The sequence below is a fragment of the Callithrix jacchus genome, chromosome 5 (assembly GCF_049354715.1).
Source record: "Callithrix jacchus isolate 240 chromosome 5, calJac240_pri, whole genome shotgun sequence".
Taxonomy (NCBI): Eukaryota; Metazoa; Chordata; class Mammalia; order Primates; family Cebidae; genus Callithrix; species Callithrix jacchus.
In genome coordinates, this window is record NC_133506.1 from 44,497,989 (window position 1) to 44,519,709 (window position 21,721).

At 49.2% G+C, this 21,721-nt stretch overlaps 1 protein-coding gene and 2 long non-coding RNA genes across 4 annotated transcripts in view; 1 reads left to right on the forward strand and 2 right to left on the reverse strand.

Annotated features, from left to right (window-relative positions):
• LOC100408775 (NUT family member 2G-like) overlaps window positions 1-1,891 on the reverse strand; it is an 8,042-nt gene extending 6,151 nt beyond the window's left edge. Inside the window, exon 1 of the mRNA XM_035298879.3 lies at window positions 1,795-1,891. Within this exon, the coding sequence (XP_035154770.3) occupies window positions 1,795-1,810 (16 nt within the window). The 5' untranslated portion in view covers window positions 1,811-1,891. The remainder of the gene's footprint in view (window positions 1-1,794) is intronic.
• The window catches only part of LOC144582488 (uncharacterized), a 21,445-nt gene extending 10,037 nt beyond the window's left edge, over window positions 1-11,408 (forward strand). Inside the window, exons 2-7 of the long non-coding RNA XR_013535223.1 lie at window positions 32-436; window positions 4,057-4,177; window positions 4,620-4,743; window positions 4,990-5,073; window positions 7,310-7,480; window positions 11,157-11,408. This is a non-coding gene — a long non-coding RNA (uncharacterized LOC144582488). The remainder of the gene's footprint in view (window positions 1-31; window positions 437-4,056; window positions 4,178-4,619; window positions 4,744-4,989; window positions 5,074-7,309; window positions 7,481-11,156) is intronic.
• Window positions 7,477-21,466, reverse strand: LOC128932060 (uncharacterized). Of its 2 annotated transcripts, XR_013535224.1 has the most exons (3): window positions 20,473-21,466; window positions 19,510-19,636; window positions 7,477-9,996 (listed from the first exon to the last, which is right to left on the reverse strand). It is a non-coding gene; the product is annotated as an uncharacterized LOC128932060 (long non-coding RNA). The 2 variants fall into 2 exon arrangements; XR_008481372.2 differs by lacking the exon at window positions 7,477-9,996 and having other exon boundaries at window positions 18,087-19,636.
• Window positions 21,467-21,721: the final 255 nt, after the last annotated feature.

Consider the following 21,721-nt stretch of genomic DNA (forward strand, 5'->3'; position numbering starts at 1 on the left):
GTGCATCGCGTGCTCTGTTCCTTCTCCACAGGAGGGTCGCTTCACTACAGAGCCTGGCAGTTAGCCAAGATTGCACCACTGCATTCTAGCCGCGGTGACAGAGGAAGACTCCGTCTTGAGAAAGAAACGGTGAAAGAAAACCACTGGATGGAAATCTCTCCCAAGCCAGCACCCTGTGAACCCTGAAGATAAGCCATACGACGTATCACATCCAGCGTGCAAGTGATTGTTCTGGCACCATGCCCAGCAAGTGCTAAAACATGGGTCAGAGTCAGGCTACACTTTGCTCAGTGCTCGGTGGTCCTGGCTGCCACTCGGCAAGCTCTGTTCCCAGGGAGCAGGTCTGAGAAGCAGTGGTGGAGTTCCCTGAGATAACTGTCATCGCGTAGCCAGCAAGAGCGGCAGCGGCCCAGGATTGGAGCACAGCCAGCAAGCAGTGAGCAGTGGGGCTATCAGGGGAGGTGTCCTGGGATTTTCACAGCTGCCGGTCACGTTACAGTAGGTCGTGGGACGACGAGCCCATCTCTGGTCCTTTTCCTTTGAGCTCCCAGGAACTGAATATAGTAACCACAGGCCGGGTGTGGCAAAGTCGTCTGGAGCTCATCCCTGTTCACTAGGGCCTCATGCAGTCTCCAGTCAAGGGGCATAGGGATACAGCACATGCGCCTCATCAGTCAGGACACACATCCTAGTTGAATAATAACAGTGATAACAGGACCCTCTTCCTATTTGTGTGGTACTCTCTCGACTGAAAAGGAAAGCAGTCTTTCCAGACCCTTCCACTGAGAACCAGCAAGAGTCCACACCTGTCCCCTCCCTGTTGGTGAGGTAGTAGACATGGAATAGAAGCAAATTCATCCTCTCCACAGTAACACAAAGTTACTAGCAGAGGACAGGCCATGAGCTAGCAGACAAGAGGAAGTGGGTCTGAAGGAAGACCTGAGTTTCCCCAAAAGGACGAACAATTCAGAACAAGCTGGGAAGCCCAGGCCGTGTTGCCTGAACTTCCCCAACTGCCGCCACCCCAGTTCAGGTGGTAAAGCCAACAGCCACCTGAACTGACAGAGAAGCCACCTCTGGGGAGGGAGCTGAGAGGCTGCAGCAGTTACAGTGGCCCCAGCCTCGCCCACCCAGAGGCTGTCACTGCATGCTGTGTCACAGCCAACACACCCAACGGTTTTCTGGCCAAGACCGCTTCTCCCCACTCCTCCCTGAGATCCAAAAAACTCCAGTCCAAATCCCTCTGAACACTATGGACGGACACCTTCCAGGTGCCTGAAGACACAACACGGGGCTCACAGGCTTGCCTGTCATCCTCCCTGGGCCACCAGCACAACACGATCCCAGATCCCACCACTCCCTACAAACACACGGTGACATGACCTGTGCCCCTCTAGAGAGAATCAAGACATCCACTCCATCCTTTCCCCTACATGGTGTATTCCCCCAGGCATTTTGTTCTATCTCCAAGGAGCAGTCCTCCCTAACCACAGACTCAGGGTGCCATGGCCCTCCCCAGGTGTGGTGTCTTTGGGGACATCCAGATCTCCCTCCCTCCCTCTCTCTCTCATTCCCTGCTTCCCTCCCTCCCTGGCTTCCTCCCTCCCTTTCTCCCTTCCTCCCTCCTTCCCTCCCTCCCTCCCTCCCTCCCTCCCTCCCTCCCTCCCTCCCTCCCTCCCTCGCTCCCTCGCCACTAGCCCTACCAACTGTCCCCTAGGGCTGTGTGAAATTTGAATTCCCAAGGATTTGAGACATGGCAGAGACTTGGATGATGCCCCGTCCCTACAGACTCACGTCCATTTGAAGCCATCCCCTCAGGCTGTCTGACAGTTTTCACAATGAGAAGAGTCCTCCCAGAGAGTGACCTGCCTCAACAGATTCTCCTGAGTTCAGGTAGATCGGTGAAAATTTGAAAGTGAGTAGGTTTAGAACATAGGATCCCAGACATTCTGCAGAGGGGGAGGGGTGGCGCAGCAGGTACCCGTAGGGGTGGGGGACATTCTGTGAAGGGCTCTAGCCGGTAGGCAAGAACTGAGGTTTCCTTCCAGCTGGAGGGCAGCAGCGCAGACTGTGTGCGCCTCTTGAGGCAAATTTTAAGTTGTCCCTCTGGCTCACAGCGCAAAGCTTCAACCTGCTGTCCCCTTTACTTTCATTCTTTGTCAACAGACCTACTTTGGTGTCCCTCAACCCGTGCTCCTTCCCACTCGGGCTCTTTCCCACTCTCGATGAATCTCAACAGGGGCTACACGTCTTACACACAATTTAGCACACTTCCTAAGAACCCTTGTGTTTGTCAGACGATCCATGTCTGGATCCTCTGCCTGCTTCAGGCAGAAACCCTTTACCAGAAAGCCTCAGTCTGGGAAAGAGTGGCTGTGCGGCCAGAAAGCCTTTCATTCTGTTTCCCAGCATATTGTGCTGGTACTAAATGTTTATTTTTTCATCTTTTAAATGATGTTAATTTAAGCAAGCAATACTTTTGCATGGTTCCAGATTCAAATTGTGCACAGTGGAATAGGCAGTGACCAGTCTTCCTCCCACTTTCTTCCTGTTCACAACATTTTCTTTCCTGTAACAAACGCCTTCTGATTCTTTTTCCTCTTTCCAGAGATATATTATACAAACAAAAGGATAAGGAAGCTATGCTGTCTGCAAATGCTTTCAGGTTTCTTTGGGTGAAAGATATATTATATATATATATATATATATTTTCTTGAGACGGAGTTTCACTGTTGATACCCAGGCTGGAGTGCAATGGGGCGATCTCGGCTCACCGCAACCCCCGCCTCCTGGGTTGAGGCAATTCTCCTGCCTCAGCCTCCCGAGTAGCTGGGATTACAGGCACGCGCCACCATGCCCAGCTAATTTTTTGTAGTTTTGGTAGAGACGGGTTTCACCGTGTTGATCAGGATGGTCTCGATCTCTTGACCTCGTGATCCACCCACCTCGGCCTCCGAAGGTGCTGGGACTACAGGCGTGAGCCACCGTGCCCGGCCCTCAGTTTTATTCTTTAGGGTGAAAATGGGATGGAAGATTGTGTCATGGCCCTAGAAACCTTGTTTAGTGTTCTGCTTTTCCTTTGCAGACTTATGGTAAGATGGGTGGCTTCTTTCTAGTACCCTTTGGCCTGCGTGCTGCCTTTGGTGCCCACTTGCTGCGGCGTCCGCCTTTTATGTCTATTCTCTGTTATTCCACCAAAACCAGAAATAGACGTTTTATATAGCAGCTTATAGCTGTAGTTTCTTTTCAGAAATCTTATTAGCTTATACATGTTAAGTAAGGACTAAGACATACTGGATGTTTTCTTTTAATCTCTGGTAGTATAGTGTATGTCAGGGCCCTTTGCTCAAGAAGGAGGATCTACGGTGCAAAGAAAGACCGACCTCATCTAAATGTGGATTGGTGTAATTGCGAATGAGGGGGAAGTTGTTTGGCTAACACCTGTCCTAGCAAGTATTTCGTAAAAAATACTTTGACTTACAGCGTTGAGAGGAAAACATGCAAGTAGTTGTTTGATATATGTTCCTGTCAGTTCAAATATTAGTTAAATCATATAGAAGTGGAAAGCCTTCAAGTTTCTTTTTACCCTGTTTCTGCTACTCTATCTCTTTATAAGGCTCCCGTTTATTCCTTGACTGAAGGAAAGTCTGCTTTGTACAAGGTCCTGTGCCTGATCCTCTCCATACCTGATCTCATCTCCTTCATCCCGTGAAGCAGAGGGTGTTTTCCTTAGGTTACAGATGAGGTTTCTGAGGTTTGGGACAGTCAGTCCTCTGTGCATATGGACTTGGCTGATCTATCATTAGGTTCTCTTGTTTGTATTTTAGACATCCTTCAGAATTCTAGAGATGCTTTGGGTTTTTCTGGCTATAGTCCTACAGCTGTGCTTCAGGGCTGTGAGGCCATTTCTCTTTCATGGGGCGTGTTTTGTAACCTCATGCCCATTTCAGTGCATGTTACTGTGTTGCTAACATGTTGAGTTGTTTCTCCGTGTAAATGAGGTCAGTTGTTGATGACTGCATATGACTGACATGATGTCCTGTGTCTTCATTATAGGCTCCCTACACGCCTTTTCTCACCGAATTATGTACCAGAATCTAAAGGTGCTGATTGACCCTGTTTCTTTTCAAGATAAGGACACTCTCAGCATCCACTACCTCATGCTGCCCCGTGCTCGGTAGGAATCAAATAGAAATGTCTCACCTGTGCCAAGGAGGGAGAGTTGCTCAAGCATGTGGGGGAGAGGAGGCATTTTCCGGTTCCAGCTCCCTCTGTGCCCTGCCTCCCACCCTAGCCCCCAGCTGACGTGAACCCCTCCTCAGGCTGCATGATGGGGCCCACATCGCTACATGGTAGCAGGGATGCTTGGTATGGAACCCCGTTGTAGAGCCGCAGTACGTGGGGTGTGGGCATGCCGTGTGGGGCCCCTTAGGGAGGTGCCGGGTGCTGAGGCAGGCTCAGGCTACTGCCTCCTTCTCTGTCTCCCAGGCGGGCACTGCGCTGCCCTTCTTCCAGTGCCTCATCAGGAGGGCCTGGCCACACTTCCGTAGCCTGACCCTCTTGCTCACGTAAGCAGGCCTAATGTCTTGAATTTTCCTTTTAAATCTAATCTCTTTCAGACTCCTACCTCTACCATTCAGAGAAGAATTGATTGATAAGAAAACACAGAGTGCAATACCTCGGATGCAGTCTGCGATTGAACTGGAGTGAGTGATCAGAGACCGCAAAACTATTCCCATAAAGGTTTGAAATTTTACTTCTATTTTGCATGGCACCGAACTAAACATTTAAGTCTTTGGGGTATTCTCTTAATATAGAGAGCTTCCAGCAATGGCCTTTTTTCTTTACTGCAGTGAGGGTGTGAATGAGTTAGTACTAGTCCAGCCTGACTAGTCTAGCGCTTGAGGTTCAAATAAACATTTAATATTCATTTTTCTGCAGTTTAGAGGACTGGCTGCTGAGTGACCTTCCCCTCCCTTTTCCTCCTAGTATCCTTTGAAAGAAATTGTGGTTATCCATCAAGATCCAGAAGCTCTTAAAGATGTCAAGTCTTTGGAGAAGTATGTCATTGAGGTAAGATGGATGACTTGTCTGTTTTGGGTACAGAGACTTCCCTTGAGAACATTATTTTGGTGAATAATCTTCAATAAAGTACACACCGACTGTATAATCTATTTTTATTAGTAATAACAAATTTTACAGTATGTGATATTTTACACTGTTCTTGGAATCAACATAAATTTGATGTAATTCTTTTAAAAATGTTTCATGATTAGTGTATTTTTTTCTTATCACCTATCATCTTCATTCACATCTTTTCCCTGAAGTACTTTTCTTTTTGGAGGAAGAGTCTCTCACTCTGTCAACCAGGCTGGAGTGCAGTGGTACATTACCACAACCCCCACCTCCTAGGTTTAAGCAATTCTCCTGCCTCAGCCTCCCGAGTAGCTGGGATTACAGGCATGTGCCACCATGCCCAGCTAACTTTTGTATTTTTAGTAGAGGTGGAGTTTCACCGTGTTGGCCAGGCTGATCTTAAACTTCCTGACCTCAAGTGATCTGTCCACCTGTGCCTCCCAAAGTGCTGGGATTACAGGCATGAGCCCCACTTCGCCTGGCCTTCTGAAGTACTTTTTGATAACTAGCAAAGCACGTTTGTTCCTCCAAATTATACAAGTGACGAGTGCCCTCGAATTGGTTACAAATAGTCAAGGCACTAGCATAGTGAGCCTTGTTTTACTCCATCTCTCCTGGAGTCTCACTTGCTGGCTGCTTCATAATTTATATAATTACTCTCCTGTTGTTTGAAGTTTAGGTTTCTGATTACAAACAAAAGCTATGTATGTACATATATGCATATATCACTGTATGGATATTGGGTAGATACCAGAAGTGGAGTTTGGGGTCAAATTTTAAATTATGGTGTCAGTTGTCTCCCTAAACATTTTTATTCCATTATTTTTAAAAAATGAATAACCTTTAACCTCATCTTCTTTATTATTATAGAAAGTAAATATTTTTTTTATTTCATTGTTTTTTCTTTTCACAGGTAATATTTAAAATCATTATTATAGAAAACATTAATTTCTGTAGTTGGTTTTCAGTTTCTTGAGAATTCCAGAGAAATATTACAAACTAAAAGTTAGATTGTCAATTCTGAAATTAGTGCCTGTGGTTATGCATAAAATAGGATTTTTTTTTTTTTTTAAGACAGGGTCTCATTTTGTCACCCAGGCTGGAGTGCAGTGATGTGATCTTGGCTCACTACAACCTCCGTCTCCTGGGCTTGGGCACACGTCCCATTTCAGTCTCCCAAATTACTGAGATTAGGCATAGGAGTGCAGGCTTTTGTACAGATGGGGTTTTACCATGTTACCCGGGGCAGCGTCTAACTCCTGAGCTCACGCAGTTTTTCCCACCTCAGCCTCCTGAAGTGCTGGGATTACAAGTGTGCGCCACTGAAAACATTTTAAATAAATTACTTTAGTCACTTGAAATGAGATTAATGTAGCTAAATATCATGGCAAAACGAAACATTCCATAGTATTTGCTTCAAACTATTGTTCTCATGAGATCTCATTTTCCCCTCTGCTGTGCCATTACCATCCCTGCTGCATCAGTAATCCTCAGTAGCATGACTGAAGCATGAAGAGTTCTGTTTAGCTGATTCATCTGCTTGGTTGATAGTTAACCTTGTGGTACTCTGAAATGGCTTGCACAAAGGTTACCTCTGACGGATGAAGTTTATATTTCTGGTTCTGGGGTCCTGTTTTTGTTTTGCTTAACTGTCTTGGTAGATCTTCATAAGAAACATTTTTTTCTTACCATACAAGTCACTGGTTTTTAAGCGTTATTTATAGAATTGTACAACGATCACCACAGTTTTAGAACATTTTAATCGTCCCAGAAAGAACCCTTGTATTCATTAGCATTCACATACCATTTTCCCTTTGATACCTGACCACTTCCCCGCCATCCACGAACCTATTTGCTGTCTCTGGGTTTGCCTTCTCTGGACATTTCATATTAGTAGAATTGTACACTTTGTAACTTTTATGTCTGGCATATTTCAGCTAGCGTAATGTTTTACATTAATTTATGTTGTAGCATGTATGAGTGCTTCAGTCCTTCATATTGCTGAATATTTCATTGCATGTGTCTACAGTATTATTTTTTCCATTCATGGTTGATGGACACTTGAACTGTTCTTACTTTCTGGCTGATGGGAATAATGTTGCTATGGACATATGTTTTTGTGAACATAGGTTTTCATTTCTCATTTTTGTTTCCCCTTGTGCACTAACTATAGGAATTGAATGTTCAAAAAGTTACATTGTCTGCAGATAAAAAACAAGTATGGCATTCAGGGTGGAACCAGATCACATGGTCCTGGGGAAGCGTCTGAAGGGAGGCTTTAAGGCACTGATGACATCCATCAAGCAGCTGAGCAGTGAGGAGCTGGAGCAGCTCCAAAAGACTGGTAGGTGTCTACACAGACAAGCGCACCATTCGTGTCCTCAGGCTGAGGGATGTTTTGTATTTACGTTATTGTTTGACTTTAAAATTATATCCTTTTCTTTTCTTTTTTTTTTTTTTGAGACAGAATCTCACTCTGTCACCCAGCCTGGAGTACAGTGGCACAGTCTTAGCTCACTGCAACCTCTGCCTCCCAGGTACAAGTGACTTTCCTGCCTCAGCCACCCGAGTAGCTGGAATTACAGGCATGTGCCACCACACCTAGCTAATTTTTGTATTTTTAGTTAAGATGGGATTTTGCCATGTTGACCAGGCTAGTCTCCAACTCCTGATGTTAGGTGATCCATCTGCCTCAGCCTTCCAAAGTGCTGGGATTACAGGTGTGAACCACCACACTGGGCCATCCTTTTCTTAAATAAAACTTTTTCCCGTTCATAAAAATAATTATTTTTATTTTTTCCTTGTGATGGAGTCTCACACTGTTGCCGGCTGTGACAGTGGCATGATCTCTGCTCACTGCAATTTCTACTTCCCAGGTTCAAGCGATTCTTCTTGCCTCAGCCTCCCAAGTAGCTGGGATTACAAGGCACCTGCCACCTTGCCCAGCGTTTTTTTTTTTTTTTTTTTCCTGTTTTGGTATTTATTTAATAGAGGCAGGGTTTCACTATGTTGGCCAGGCTTGTCTTGAACTCCTGATCTTATGATCTGCCTTCCTCAGCCTTCCAAAGTGCTGGGATTACAGGTGTGAGCCACTGCACCTTGCCATAAATAATTTTTACAATTTAGAAACAAAATAGCTGGGTACAGTGGCTCACACCTGTAATCCCAGCACTTTGGGAGGCCCAGGTGGGCAGATCACTTGAGATCACTACAGTCGCATATTATGACCTGTTAGTCGGGTGTGGTGATATCCACCTGCTATCCCAGTTACCCTGAGAGGCTGAGGTGGGAGGATGCCTGCAGCCTAGGATAATTTTTGTTTTTACTCTCATGGTGCTCGCTGGCTTTAAAGATTTGGGAAAATAGTTATGGTTTTGATAAATGCTATAAAGGGAAAATACAGGGCCGGGCGTGGTGGCTCAAGCCTGTAATCCCAGTACTTTGGGAGGCCGAGGCGGGTGGATCACAAGGTCAACAGATCAAGACCATCCTGGTCAACATGGTGAAACCCCATCTCTACTAAAAATACAAAATATTGGTGGCGCGTGCCTGTAATCCCAGCTACTCAGGAGGCTGAGGCAGGAGAATTGCCTGAACCCAGGAGGCGGAGGTTGCGGTGAGCCGAGATCGCGCCATTGCACTCCAGCCTGGGTAACAGGAGCGAAACTCCATCTCAAAAAAAAAAAAAAGGAAAATACAGGGTAATATAAAAACATGTATCGGGGTACCTAACCAAATGATGGGATTAGGAAAGTGAAATTAGCCCCATCTCGCCACCCCTCTATAGAGCATTTCAGGGTGCCCCAAAATTTGCAGCTCTGTTGTGATTAGAATCATACATGGTTTGAGTGTGGCTGTCTGATGGGCTAGATGACCTCTCTGGGCCTCAGCTTGCTAACAGAAATAAAAAGAGCACCCATATTGTGTTCTGACAGCATTAAATCCCTTAATCCATGTAAACCCTCAGCTAAGCCTGGGCTCAGGCACACAGTAGGTGCTTAGTATACATACGCACATACGCAGATGAACAGGGGCCAGGGCAGTGATTCTGACTGCTCTGTGGTAAGCAGTAGGTGCTGCATAGGGACAAGTGTCTTACTTTAGTCCCTGTTCCCAGCCTTTCTCCTCCTCTGCTCTCCACCCCCAAACCCCTGAAGGGTAGGGGTCATGTCTCAGTCATCCTCAGTCCTTTGCACATAGCAGGTGCTCATTACATGCTGGCGTTGAGGGGAGGACACTGATGTTTGAGGAATACCTTCTGTTTGCCCTGCAAACTGAGAGGCAGATTCTCCTACCCCACCATAATTACAGGTGAAACCGAGGCTCAGGGACCCCTGAGAGCAGAGGGAGGGGTGTCACTCTGCAGAGCGACCAGCAGGGGGCAAGCGGGACTGCTCTGTGGCTCTGCAGATTCAGCAGCAAGCAACTTAGATACACTCAATTACTGAGCGCCAACAGCTGGAGGTGCGCTGCTCTCACAGTGAATGCTGCCTTACATTTTGCACTGTAGGCACCTGGCTTCTCTCACCTTAGTACCAGCCCTGGTCGGAAGGGCCCTGTCGTACCAGGACACGCCTTTCTTCTGCCTTGCACCAAGCGTTTATGCTCTCCCAGGTGCTGTGCTAAGGGCTTCCCACGTGTATTAGCACATGTGGTCTTCATGACAACAGATGTGCTGCAGGTCCTGTTACTGCCCCCTTTCTGCAGAGGTGGTAACTGAGTCCGGGGAGGTCACCAGCCAGAGAAAATGCTGTTTCACCATTTCATGCTGGGGGCAGGAAGGTAGATCTCACGCCTTCAGATCTCATGCCACAACTGTGTTAAACGTGTGTGGTCTCGTCTGCAGAGGGGTGCATGTACCTGCATGAAAGAAGGGAAGCAGACATTTATGACCAAGAAGGTGGCCTGTGGCGAAGCATAGGAATTTGTCTAAGTTATTACATCCATGGCCTCTCCATGTCAGAGAAGCAGGGTACTGGGGGAGCCCAGAAGGGGAGAACTTGGTCCAGCCTCAGGGTATGCACCTGCGGCATAGGGAGAAGCCCACCTGATGTTTTGGGGAGGAATCATGGCTACCAGGTGGAAGCAGGAGGACATTTCAGGCCGGAGAAAAAAAGCATCCAAAGGCCCTGGGGCTGTTCAGGGAACCCCAGTAGCTGAGTCTGACTAAAGTGGAGTGAAAGGGAGGAGGGAGGCAGGATGAGGCAGACATATGGTGGGGCTTGACTCACTGAGACTTGGCAGAGGTAGACGCAGAGCATGGGGTCAGAGCAGGGCATTCAGGACACTGTGAAGTCCCGGAAAATGGTCTTCTACCTCCTGCGGGAACTTCAAAGGGCTATGAATGTTTCCCTCTTCCAGATGGGCAAGCTCAGAGAGGTGGGACAACTTGCCCAGGTGGCCTGTACATGGCAGGTTGGGATTTAAACCTACTCTGGGAACCTCTGCACTTTGCTGCCTTTTGAGAAAACACCATGAACTCAGAACAAATCCATGAATTCTGACTGAATGAATGAATGTATATGTGGGTGGATGAATGGATGGATGGATGGACGGATGGATGGATGGACAGATGGGTGAATGAATGGACGGACGGACAGACGGGTGGGTCAATGGGTGGATGGATGGATGGGTGGATGGGTGGATGGATGGATGGATGTGTAGATAGATGGATGGGTGGATGGATGGATGGATAGATGGGTGGGTGGATGGGTGGATGGATGGATCTGCCAATAGCAGCATATAGTGGATAAAGAGCACAAATCCCAGCCTCACAGTAGAACTTTGTGGGTCTGGTTCCACCTCCACCACCTACAAGCTGTGCAACCTTGGATGGGCTAGGTGATATCTCTGGGCCTCAGCTTCCTAACAGGAATAAAAGTAGCACACATCTTGTCCTGAAAGCCTTAAATGCAACTCATGTGCCTGGCACTGGACCGAGTGTTTTCTCAGCATTGTTTTATTGAATTCTCAGAAATCACAGTAGGAATGAGGTGTTACCATTTTCTTTTCTTTTACAGATAAAGCACAGAGCTCAGAGAAGGCAAGCGACTTGCCTAAAATCACAGAGTCACAGCCAGAATGGAAGCCCAGGCCCTCCGATCTGGAGTCTGCCCTCTTCACCGTGGCTCCTGAGTCTACCAAACTCCGGGCAGCTTTGGATTTTGTGCCATCTGTGTTTTGTCTTCCTTAAAATATCTTTTAGGTGGACTTTCTGACCATGTTTTTCTTAACTAAACCTGTTTCTGCACAGAGGAAACTTTATATCATTAGCAGACATGGAAAACTTGTATCATTTATCATGAAAACAATTATGAAAATAAGGCTGGGCACCAGGCGCGGTGGCTCCCCCCTGTAATCCCAGCACTTTGGGAGGCCAAGGCAGGTGAATCACAAGGTCAGGAGTTTGAGACCAGCCGGTCAACGTAGTGAAACCCCGTCTCTACTAAAAATACAAAAGTTATCTGGGCATGGTGGTACTACAGGCATGTAGTGTTAGCTACTCAGGAGGCTGAGGCAGGAGAATCGCTTGAACCCAGGAGGCAGAGGTTGTGGTGAGCTGAGATTGCACCACTATACTCCAGCCTGGGCAACAAAGTGAGACTCCGTCTCAAAAAAAAAAAAAAAAAAAGGGAAAAGAAAAGAAAGGCTGGGCAAGGTGGCTTATTCCTCTAATCCCAGCACTTTAGGAGGTCGAGGCAGGCAGATCACCTGAGGTCAGGAGTTCAAGACTGCCTGGCCAACATGGTGAAACCCTGTCTCTACTAAAAATGCAAAAATTAGCCAGGCATGGTGACACACACCTGTAGTCCCAGCTACTCGGGAGGCTTCGGCAGGAGAATCACCAGGAGGCAGAGGTTGCAGGTTGAGCTGAGATAGCACCACTGCACTCAAGTCTGGGCGGCAGAGTGAGACTGTCTCAAAAACAAAATTATGAAAATAAGCACAAGAAATGCTAAAAATATCATGATACTCTTGCCAGATGCTCTTGCTTGTGCAGTCTGGAGTCGAGGGTCTGTGACAATTTTGTTAGAAGAGAATTAGCAAGATGATGGGGAGATGTTAGCGGCAGGATTATTATTTTTTTCTTGAAGTGCTCAGAGCAGCTGCAAGAGAATCCCTGTAGGAAGAACTTCTGCTCTGTGACTCCATGCCTGGTGGGACCTAGAATAACCTGCAGACCTCAAGTGTGGCAGCAGCTGGGGAGGCCTCTGAGCCCCAGGCCTGATCCTTCTCAGCTGGCCTGGGGCTGTCCCATGCCCTGCATCAGAGTCCTTGTCCGTGCACCAGATGGGCAGGGGTATCCTGGCGGCAGAGCCATGCCTTCTCACCTTCTGCTCTTCGCTGGCAGAGGCCCCTCCAGGCTGGGTACACAGCTGGTGCTCAGCCAGGGCTCCAGAGCCTGTGCTGCAGAGATTCAGCGTTTGGGGGCTGGTTTTATTTTTTGTTTCTTTTGTTTTTAACAGAAAAATGTTCCCTGCACTACCAACTCTTTCCTGGGCAGGGTTGGGAAACCATTTCCAGATGGGAAATAATTTTAGGGAAGAGGAACAACTAAGATTACAGGCCATTCTGCTGCCAGCTCCCCTGGGACAAGCCAGCGGCGGCCCTGGAACTTTCCCGAAGTGGGATGGGTAGGTCTGGCTTGGGGAGAGAAGTTGGGATGAACTGTTGAGACGGATGTCCCTCGGGCTGTGTGTGTTCAGGCCTCGTGGGCATTTCCCGATGTCCTTGGCGACTGCATCTGGGGGCTGCTTGCCGATACCAAACACTCACCCATCCCCCTTAATTCTCACCATGACCCCTGAGGGCAGAAGCTTGGAAATATCCCTGGTGTAGCCTCAGGATCCAGCAGCCATTTTGCAGAAAATCTCAAGGACAGGACATGCCGAACCATGACACGGCACTGTCAGCCTAACCCAGACCCAGGGATCTCTGAAGGTTAGATGGCCCGGGTACTGCAGTAGATAAACTAAGGAAAAGAAAGGGATGAAGGAGGAACAGAAGCCAAGGAGACTTAGAAGACATCAAGTTTGAACAAGTGCGTAGATTAAATATAGTGTCTATGGTGGCTCCCAGGGTTGGTAAAATGAGAAAGAAGCACGATATCCATGAAACTTAGGGTCGTGGTAACTTTTGGGAGGAGGACAGAGCTTTGTGAGGACAGGGTTTCTGCAGGGGCTTCTAGGGGTAGCAGGCAAAGTTACGTTCCCTGACCTGGTGGGGGTCACAAGATTCTTCAGTTGCTTTATAACAAATCAATAAGGGATGTGCTTATGCTGTGTGTGTGTTTTTTGTATCTGTAACGGTTCTGTTTTTCAAAAAACCTCAGGTTTAAAAAACAATAACACAATATCCCCCATGCAGAAGAAGGGGAGGCTTGGAGGATTGAAGTGGTTCTTCCATGAGGAGTGAGTGGGGAGCTGGATCTGAACCAGCTTATAAGCCACAGCCTGTTTATTCATTCTAGAAATATTTGCCCAGCCCCAAGGCTGTGCCAGGGACTTGGACTAACGGTGAGTGAGAGAGACATCCTGTCCTCGAGCGGCCCAGAGGCTCAGTCACTGGCCAGGTTAGAGAACCTTGACATCCTCCTCCTGGGTCACCGGACAGGTACCTTGGCGGAGCTGCATCTTGGGGATAGATGGCCAAGCTCACAGGATTTAAATGAAATCTCCAGGGGCTAAAAGCAGACACAAGTTGGAAATTGTAGTGTGACCCAATGCCAGAGGTAGAGTTTGCCCACCGTGGGTAGGATCAAAGGAACGTTTTTTTTTTTCCTTTGAGACGGAGTTTCGCTCTTGTTACCCAGGCTGAAGTGTAATGGCATGATCTCGGCTCACCGCAACCTCCGCCTCCTGGGTTCAGGCAATTCTGCCTCAGCTTCCTGAGTAGCTGGGGTTACAGGCATGCACCACCATGCCCAGCTAATGTTTTGGGTTTTTAGTAGAGTCGGGGTTTCACCATGTTGACCAGGATGGTCCCAATCTCTTGACCTCGTGATCCACCCGCCTCGGCCTCCCAAAGTGCTGGGATTACAGGCGTCCGCCACCGCGACCGGCAGGAACTTTTTTAAAGACTGGTGGCTGATGTGTGTAATTCCAGCACTTTGGGAGGCTGAGGCAGGCAAAGCACTTGAGGTCAGGAGTTCAAGACCAGCCTGGCCAACATGGTGAAACCCTGCCTCTCCTAAAAATACAAAAATTAGCCAGGCATGGTGGCAGGTGCCTGTAATCCCAGCTACTTGAGAGGCTGAGGCTGGAGAATCGCTTGAACCTGGGAGGTGGAGGTAGCAGTGAGCTGAGATCACGCCACTGCCTCAGCGACAGAGTGAGACTCTGTCCCTGTCCCCAAAAAAGAAAAGAAAAGAGAATCCAACCTCTACGTCTGAACTTGAGCTCAGACATATAAATTATCTTCTTGTAATATGTAGCCACAGGGCTGGGCGCAGTGGCTCGAACCTGTAATCCCAGCACTTTGGGAAGGTGAGGTGGGCAGATCACAAGGTCAGGAGTTCGAGACCAGCCTGGCCAATATGGTGAAACCTTGTCTCTACTAAAAGTACAAAAAGTTAACCAGGTGTGGTGGCAGGGCCTGTACTCCCAGCTACTCAGGAGGCTGAGGCAGGAGAATTGCTTGAACCTGGGAGGCAGGGGTTGCAGCGAGCCGAGATCACACCACTGCACTCCAGCCTGGGTGACAGAGCAAGACTCTGTCTCAAAAAACAAACAGCAGCAGCAACAAAAAACACGTAGCCACAGGCCTGACTTCACTTTCTTTTTTTTTTTAGACAGGGTCTCACTGTGCCTAAAAGTGAGTAGTGGAGTGTCACAGTCCCAGCTCACTGCAGTTTGATCTCCCAGGCTCAAGTGATCTTCCCACCTCCACTTTTCAAGTAGCTGGGACCCCAGGTGTGTGCCATCACACCTGGCCTAATTTTTAAATGCTTTTTGTAGAGATGAGGTTTTGCTATGTTGCCTAGGCTGGTCTCGAACTCTTGGGCTAAAGTGATCCTCCCATCTCAGCCTCCCAAAGGGTTGGAATTATAGAAGTGAACTACTGCATCCAGCCCTCACTTGCTTTAAATTAAAGTCTTTAACCAAACAAGGAAAAGTGAACCCAGGTTGGTGGGCTGAGCCCATCCCTAGCTCCAGAGATGAGCACTTGGCCAATTAGAGCTCAGCATCTGCTGGCCACGGGAATTGGTAACAGATGGGACGTGACCCAAGCCAGGCACATGGGCCTCTTCCCAGGAGCTCTAGGTGTGCAGGGAAGGGGCTATATTTGTTTTCTGGAACAGCCATAGCAAAAGACCATAGACTGTGGCTTAGGCAGCACAGTTATTTTCTCACAGTGCTGGAGGCTGGAAGTCCCAGCTCCCTGTGCCGGTTGACAGGGTTGGTTTCCATCAGGGCTTGTCTCCTTGGTCTGTGGATGGCGGCCCTCTTGCTGCCTCTGCACGCGATCATCCCTCTGTGCATGAGCGCTCCTGGGGTCGGTTCTTTTTTTTTCTTTTTTTTTTTTTTTTGAGACGGAACCTCACTCTCTTGCCCAGGCCGGAGTTCAGTGGTGTGTTCTTGGCTCACTGCAACCTCCACCTCCTGTGTTCAAGCAGTTCTCCTGCCTCAGCCTCCCAAGTAGCTGTGACTACAGGTGCATGCTACCACACCTGGCTAATTTTTTTTTTTTTTTGTATTTTTAGTAGAGATGGGGTTTCACTGGGTTAACCAGGATGGTCTTGATCTCCTGGCCTCGTGATCCACACGCCTTGGCCTCCCAAAGTTCTGGGATTACAGGTGTGAGCCACTGTGCTTGGCCCGGTCTGTTCTTCTCATAAGGACAAAAGGCAGATTGGATTAGGACCCACCCTAACACCCCCATTTTTACTCAGCCCCCTCTTTAAAGACCTCACCTCTAAATGCAGTCACCTTTTGAGGTCTTGGGGGTTGGGACTTCAACATATACATTTTGAGGGAACACAATTTAGTCCATCGTAGAGGCCTCTTTCCACTGAAGTTACTGTTCAGGATGAAAGCAGGCCCTGAAATGTTTCCATGACAACAGGATGCCCAGAGGTGGGCTGGCACAGGGTGCTCCCTGGATGATGACCCCTTGCAGGAAGGAGTCTGCCTTCCTGGGCCTGGGACATAACTCCACCACCTTCCTAGGGCCACGAGGAAGGGCGCCTCTCATTAGAGTGGCAAAAACAAGAACATGCACTTCTGGCATGGATGCGGAGAAACGGGCAGCGTCTTTTCCTTTCGACAGCCCTAACAGTAATAGAACGGTACACCCGTCTTTTGATAGGGCAGTTTCAGTTCTAAGAATCTATTCCCCTAAACCTGCTAGTGTGTGCTTACAAACACACGCACCTGAGGGGTTGCTCAGCAGTGTTTTTGTGCTGGAGAAGGATTGGAAGCAGCTTTTGGGGCCATCAGCAGGGCCATTGTTTTTCATCTGGAGAATCCATTACTTGGGGTCAAATCACAGCTTCAAGCTGGGCATGGTGGCTCACACCTGTAATCTCAGCACTTTGAGAGGCCAAGGCAGGGATCATGAGGTTAGGAGTTTGAGACCAGCCTGGCTAACATAGTGAAACCCGATCTCTACTAAGAAGAATACAAGAACACATGGACACAGGGAGGGGAGCACTACACACTGGGGTCTATTGGAGGGAATAGGGGAGGGACAGCAGGGGCGGGGAGCTGGAGAGGGATAGCATGGGGAGAAATGCCAGATGTGGGTGAAGGGGATGAAGGCAGCAAATCACACTGCCACGTGTGTACCTATGCAACTATCTTGCATGTTCTGCACATATATCCCAAAACCTAAAATGCAATTAAAAAAAAAGACAAATTTTTTTAACAATTCGAATTAAAAAAAAAAATACAAAAATTAGCCAGGCGTGGTGGTGGGCACCTGTAATCCCAGCTACTCGGGAGGCTGAGGCAGGAGACTTGTTTGAACCAGGGTGACGGAGGTTGCAGTGAACCAAGATCGCGCCATTGCACTCCAGCCCAGGTGACAGAGCAAGACTGAATCTCAAAAAAACAAAAAGAAAAATCCCAGCTTTGCTCCTTCCCAGCTTTGCAGCCTTGGGAATGTGTCTGGGCCTTGTGGAGAAATGGGATAATGAGAGCTCCCACCTGGAACATCCCTGTAACCAGCTGACTAGTGACTTCTTTCCCGACCCTTGGTGTGCAGCAAGAGTTTCATGTGTGTGCACAGTGTGCGTTTACTTTTTAATTTTGATTACATTTTTTTTGAGATGGAGGCTGTGTGCAGTGGTGTGATCTTGGCTCACTGAGACCTCTGCCTCCTGGGTTCTGCCTCAGCCTCCTAGGTAGCTGGGGCTACAGGTGTGCAGCACCATGCCCAGCTAATATTTGTATTTTTAGTAGAGATGGGATTTCACCATGTTGGCCAGGATAGTCTCGATCACTTGGCCTCATAATCCGCCTGCCTTGGCCTCCTAAAGTGCTGGGATTACAGGCATGAGCCACTGTGCTCAGCCTACAATTTTTCTTAAGGTGCATATTCTGCATATGTATACAATGTGCTTTTATTTTGGTTGTTGTTGCTTTTTTTTGAGATGGAGTTTTGCTCTCGTCGCCCAGGCTGGAGTGCAGTAGCACAGTCTTGGCTCACTGCAGCCTCCACCCTGCCTCCTGGGTTCAAGTGATTCTCCTGCCTTTGCCTCCCAAGTAGCTGGAATTACAGGTGTCTGTCACCACCATGCCCAGCTAATTTTTGTATTTTTAGTAGAGACAGTGTTTCTCCATGTTGACCAGGCTGGTCTTGAACTCCTGACCTTGTGATGGGAATCCCAACGTGCTGGGATTATAGACATGAACAACTGCATATAGCCACCCACTGACGTCTTGACCTGTTCATCACCTAGTATCACCCAGAAGACAGGAAGACCCAGGCCACAGAGAGAATTCTGCAGATATGATAAGCTGCACAGCCCTGAGCCACTGACCCATCTCTCTGGGTCTTGGCTTGGGTCTCCTCCAGAATTGGACACTTGGAGGGTCCAAGGGCAGGGAGCTTAGCTGGGAGCTGATCCTGGGAAGCTCTGAGAGCAGAAGGGAGGGCGCAGCCGGTACTGCTGGGTGTGTAGATGAGCAGGTTATTACTTGGGTAACTGGGCTCTATCCTGCTGGGGCCTCTGGGTGGGGGTGCAGAGTCCACCTCAGGGTTGCTCCTCTCCAGGCCCCAGGAAGCTGGAGGATTTAACAACGCCCCCATCCAGCCAGCATAGGCCAGAGAACCACTGCAGGAAAACAGAAACCTCTCCCCTGGATATTATCCCACCAGCCCAGAGCTGCCAGGTCTCCAGGCCTCCACCCTCATCTGGATGGAAGAAGCCATCTGCCTGGAGCGGCCCTGTCTGCTTGGAAGGAAACCTTAAACATGGCTCTGGGGGGATTCCAGACTGTTCCCATCTGCGTGAGGAGGACCCTGAGTGCACAACATAAGGAGGTCTTGCTGTGATTCAGGCCAGAGAAGGGGCTCGCCTGAGAGTGGGGTCTCCTGACTTCGGGCCCGGGCACCTGCCGGCCTCACCTCGTCCCTGGCCCCACCTGAGAGCAGGCCAAGGGAAGACGAAATTAGAATTTTGGGAAGATCGCTCCAGCTGCTGGATAGAGAAGGGACAGTTGGGGGAAAAGAGGGGAGGCAAAGGCAGAGTCAGGGAGGCCCAGGAGGTGGTTAGTGCCATTGTCTGTCCATGCAGTGAGGCCCAGAGAGGTAGTGGGAGTGAGGGAGACTGGGTGCACAACTCTGGGGTGAAGGGACCTCCATTTTGTTCAGTGATGTGCCCTGCCCTTCTCCATCTCATACAAGCTGGCAGATCACCTGAGGTCAAGAGACCAGCCTGGCTAACATGGCAAAACCCTGTCTACTAAAAATACCAAAAATTAGCCAGGCATGGTGGTAAGCACCTGTACTCCCAGCTACTTGGGAGTCTGAGGCAGGAGAATCGCTTGAACCTGGGAGGCAGAAGCAGTGAGCCGAGATCATGAGATCTTTGGAGTGTTTAATATGTGTAGGACTCAGAGACAAGTATTTTATAGGTGATAGAAGGGAGGCTCAGAGAGGGGGTGTGACCTGCCAGAGTCACATGGTCAGTGGCAGGAGCTGCATCTGAGCCACACTGACAATAGGGTGACAAAGTGAGACTCCATCTAAAAAAACAAAAACCCCATAGCGTCACTGTCGCATGTCAGGACAATCCATTGTTTTATTTTATTTTCTCCTTGAGCCTCGATACCGGGGCCCATGACATAGGTCCCTGGATGTATATGTGTCCTTGTGAAGCAAACATTTTATGATGAGTGTTCTGATTTGCAGAAAAGTTCTGTTTCTCACCTGCTTTACCTGGCAGTCTGTTTCCCAGATCTCTGCCTGTAGCTGTGTGTGGCCAAGCGTCTCTCCCCGTGCTCAAAAGCCACTTGTTGCCGTCGTCCTTCTTTCTCGGCAAGCTGTTGCTCATGTCCTTTAGGGTGGAACATTTTTCAGTCATGAGGAAAGTTGGGCCCTGAGTTGGTCTCCTTTGAAGCCAGGGAGACATGTGGGACTGGAGGGAGGGCACCCAGCTCTCCAGTGACTCATCCAGGTCCTGCTGAGCCATGCAGGCAGGTCCCACATGGCAGGGACATGCTTGGGCAGCCCCCTGAAGGCACTGCTGGCCCAGCCTTGGGAGGGGAGTTCGTGGGGGTTGTGAGGGGTGCTCAGAGAGAGGGCTCTGGGTCAGGACTGTCCCCTTTAAAGCTGCCGGACCTCAGGCCTTCTCTTTGGGCCCACCTCTCTTTGTGGGGGTGTGGAAGGACGGGCTAAGTCACAGCTCCTCACTCTTGAGCATGTCAGGTCTGCCTAAATCTCATCAGTAAGACAGGGAGGAACCCTGGGGTAGCTAAGTCACCTTTCCTGTGACCCTTTCCCTCGGTGGCCATGTGCTACTCTAGCACCCGCGTAGTCACCAAGGGTCTACTGAGCACCTGCTGTGCACCAGGCACTGGGAGGACATAAAGCAGGGAACGGGTGCCTTCCCGGAGGCGACGCCTGGTGTGTTGGCCTGCTTCGTGGGCAGAGTCAAGCCCCTTTCTCCAAGATGTCCTCATCCCTGGAGCCTGTGAATGTACTAGGTTACATGGCCAAGGGGAATAAAGGCTGCTGAGCAGCTGACCTTGACCTGGGGGAGCACAACCCTGGATTACCCAGCTGATGACATTGTGACCCAATGTCATCACAAGGGGCCTTATCAGTGCATGAGGGAAGCAGGGGTGTTGCAGGCAGAGGGATGCAGCATGGGAAAGATGGCCTGGGACTTACCGTTGCTGACTTTGAAGATGGAGGATGGAGTCATGAGCCCTGGAATGCAGGTGGCCTTGAGAAGCTGGAGAAATGGATTTTCCCTGTGAGCCTCTAGAAGGAACATGGCCACCTTGATTTTAGCCTGCTGAGCCCCACTGCAGGCTTCAGCCCTCCAGAACTGCAAGGTCACGCATGGGTGTTATTTCCAGTTCCCAAGTTCCTAGCGATTTGTTACAGCAGCAACAGGAAGGGGAAACACAAACTGTGTAACATCCATGCCCCGGGGTTATAAATGCTGCAGGGTAAAAGAAAGCCAGATGGAGGTTAGGGAGTGTGGGGATGTTTGCAATTTTAACAGAGTGAACAGGTAGGGAGGGCCTCACCGAGAAGGTGGCATTCAAGTAGAGGCCTAAATAGCCCTCTGCCTAATGAGTGAAGTGAGCCAGGCAGAGGGAACAGCATGTGCAAAGGCCCTGAGGTAGGAGTCGAGCTGCTGTGTTCAGGGCACAGCAGGCACCATTGTGGCTGGGCAGACAGAGTAAGGGGAAGGGAGGGAGGAGTGGTGGGCATAGGTTTCGGGGGTGTGGGTCAGATGGCATATAGAGGGTGTTGGATAGATGCATTCCAAGGTTTCAAGAACCACGCAGGGCCAGAGCTTCCAGCCTCAATGGCAGAGCATGTTTCTCCAGAAGCAGGGCTTGAACTGGCCTGTTCCCAGGGCTGCTGAAGGGGTTTGCACATCCCTGAAGCAAGGAAAGGGTGTGCCCACCCCCTCCCTGACTCCAGCTCTTACCTCCTAGTCCAGCCCATTGTTTGGCATGTTCTCTCGATCCCAGTGCCTGATACTGCCTGGTCCTGGCAGGAGGCAAAGGCTGTAGTGCGCCCAGAGATAGTGTGACCTTCCTCTCACTCTGGAACTGCCAGGCCTGGAGGAGAAGGCGGCATTGCCTCCCTCGGGATCAGGGCCCAGCTATTGCCCTGAGCTTGGGCAACAGGGCGGCAGCTGAAGTACAAAGATTATTGTTTCCTCTCTATTTCCTGAGCTCTGTGACTGGGGGGCTGGTGGCCTCTCTGGGCTTCGATCTCATCTGTGCCACGAGCAGTTAGATGAGTCATGAGTTGCAAAGAAAGAGCCTGCAGCCACATCCTGTCCACAGATGTGCTTAAGTGTTTTAAATTAGTTGCCAATACTTACAAATCAGGAAACTTGTAAATCTCTAGACTTCTGGCTCTTCTTGAGAAATCAGAAGATCTGGCAGTGCTGGTG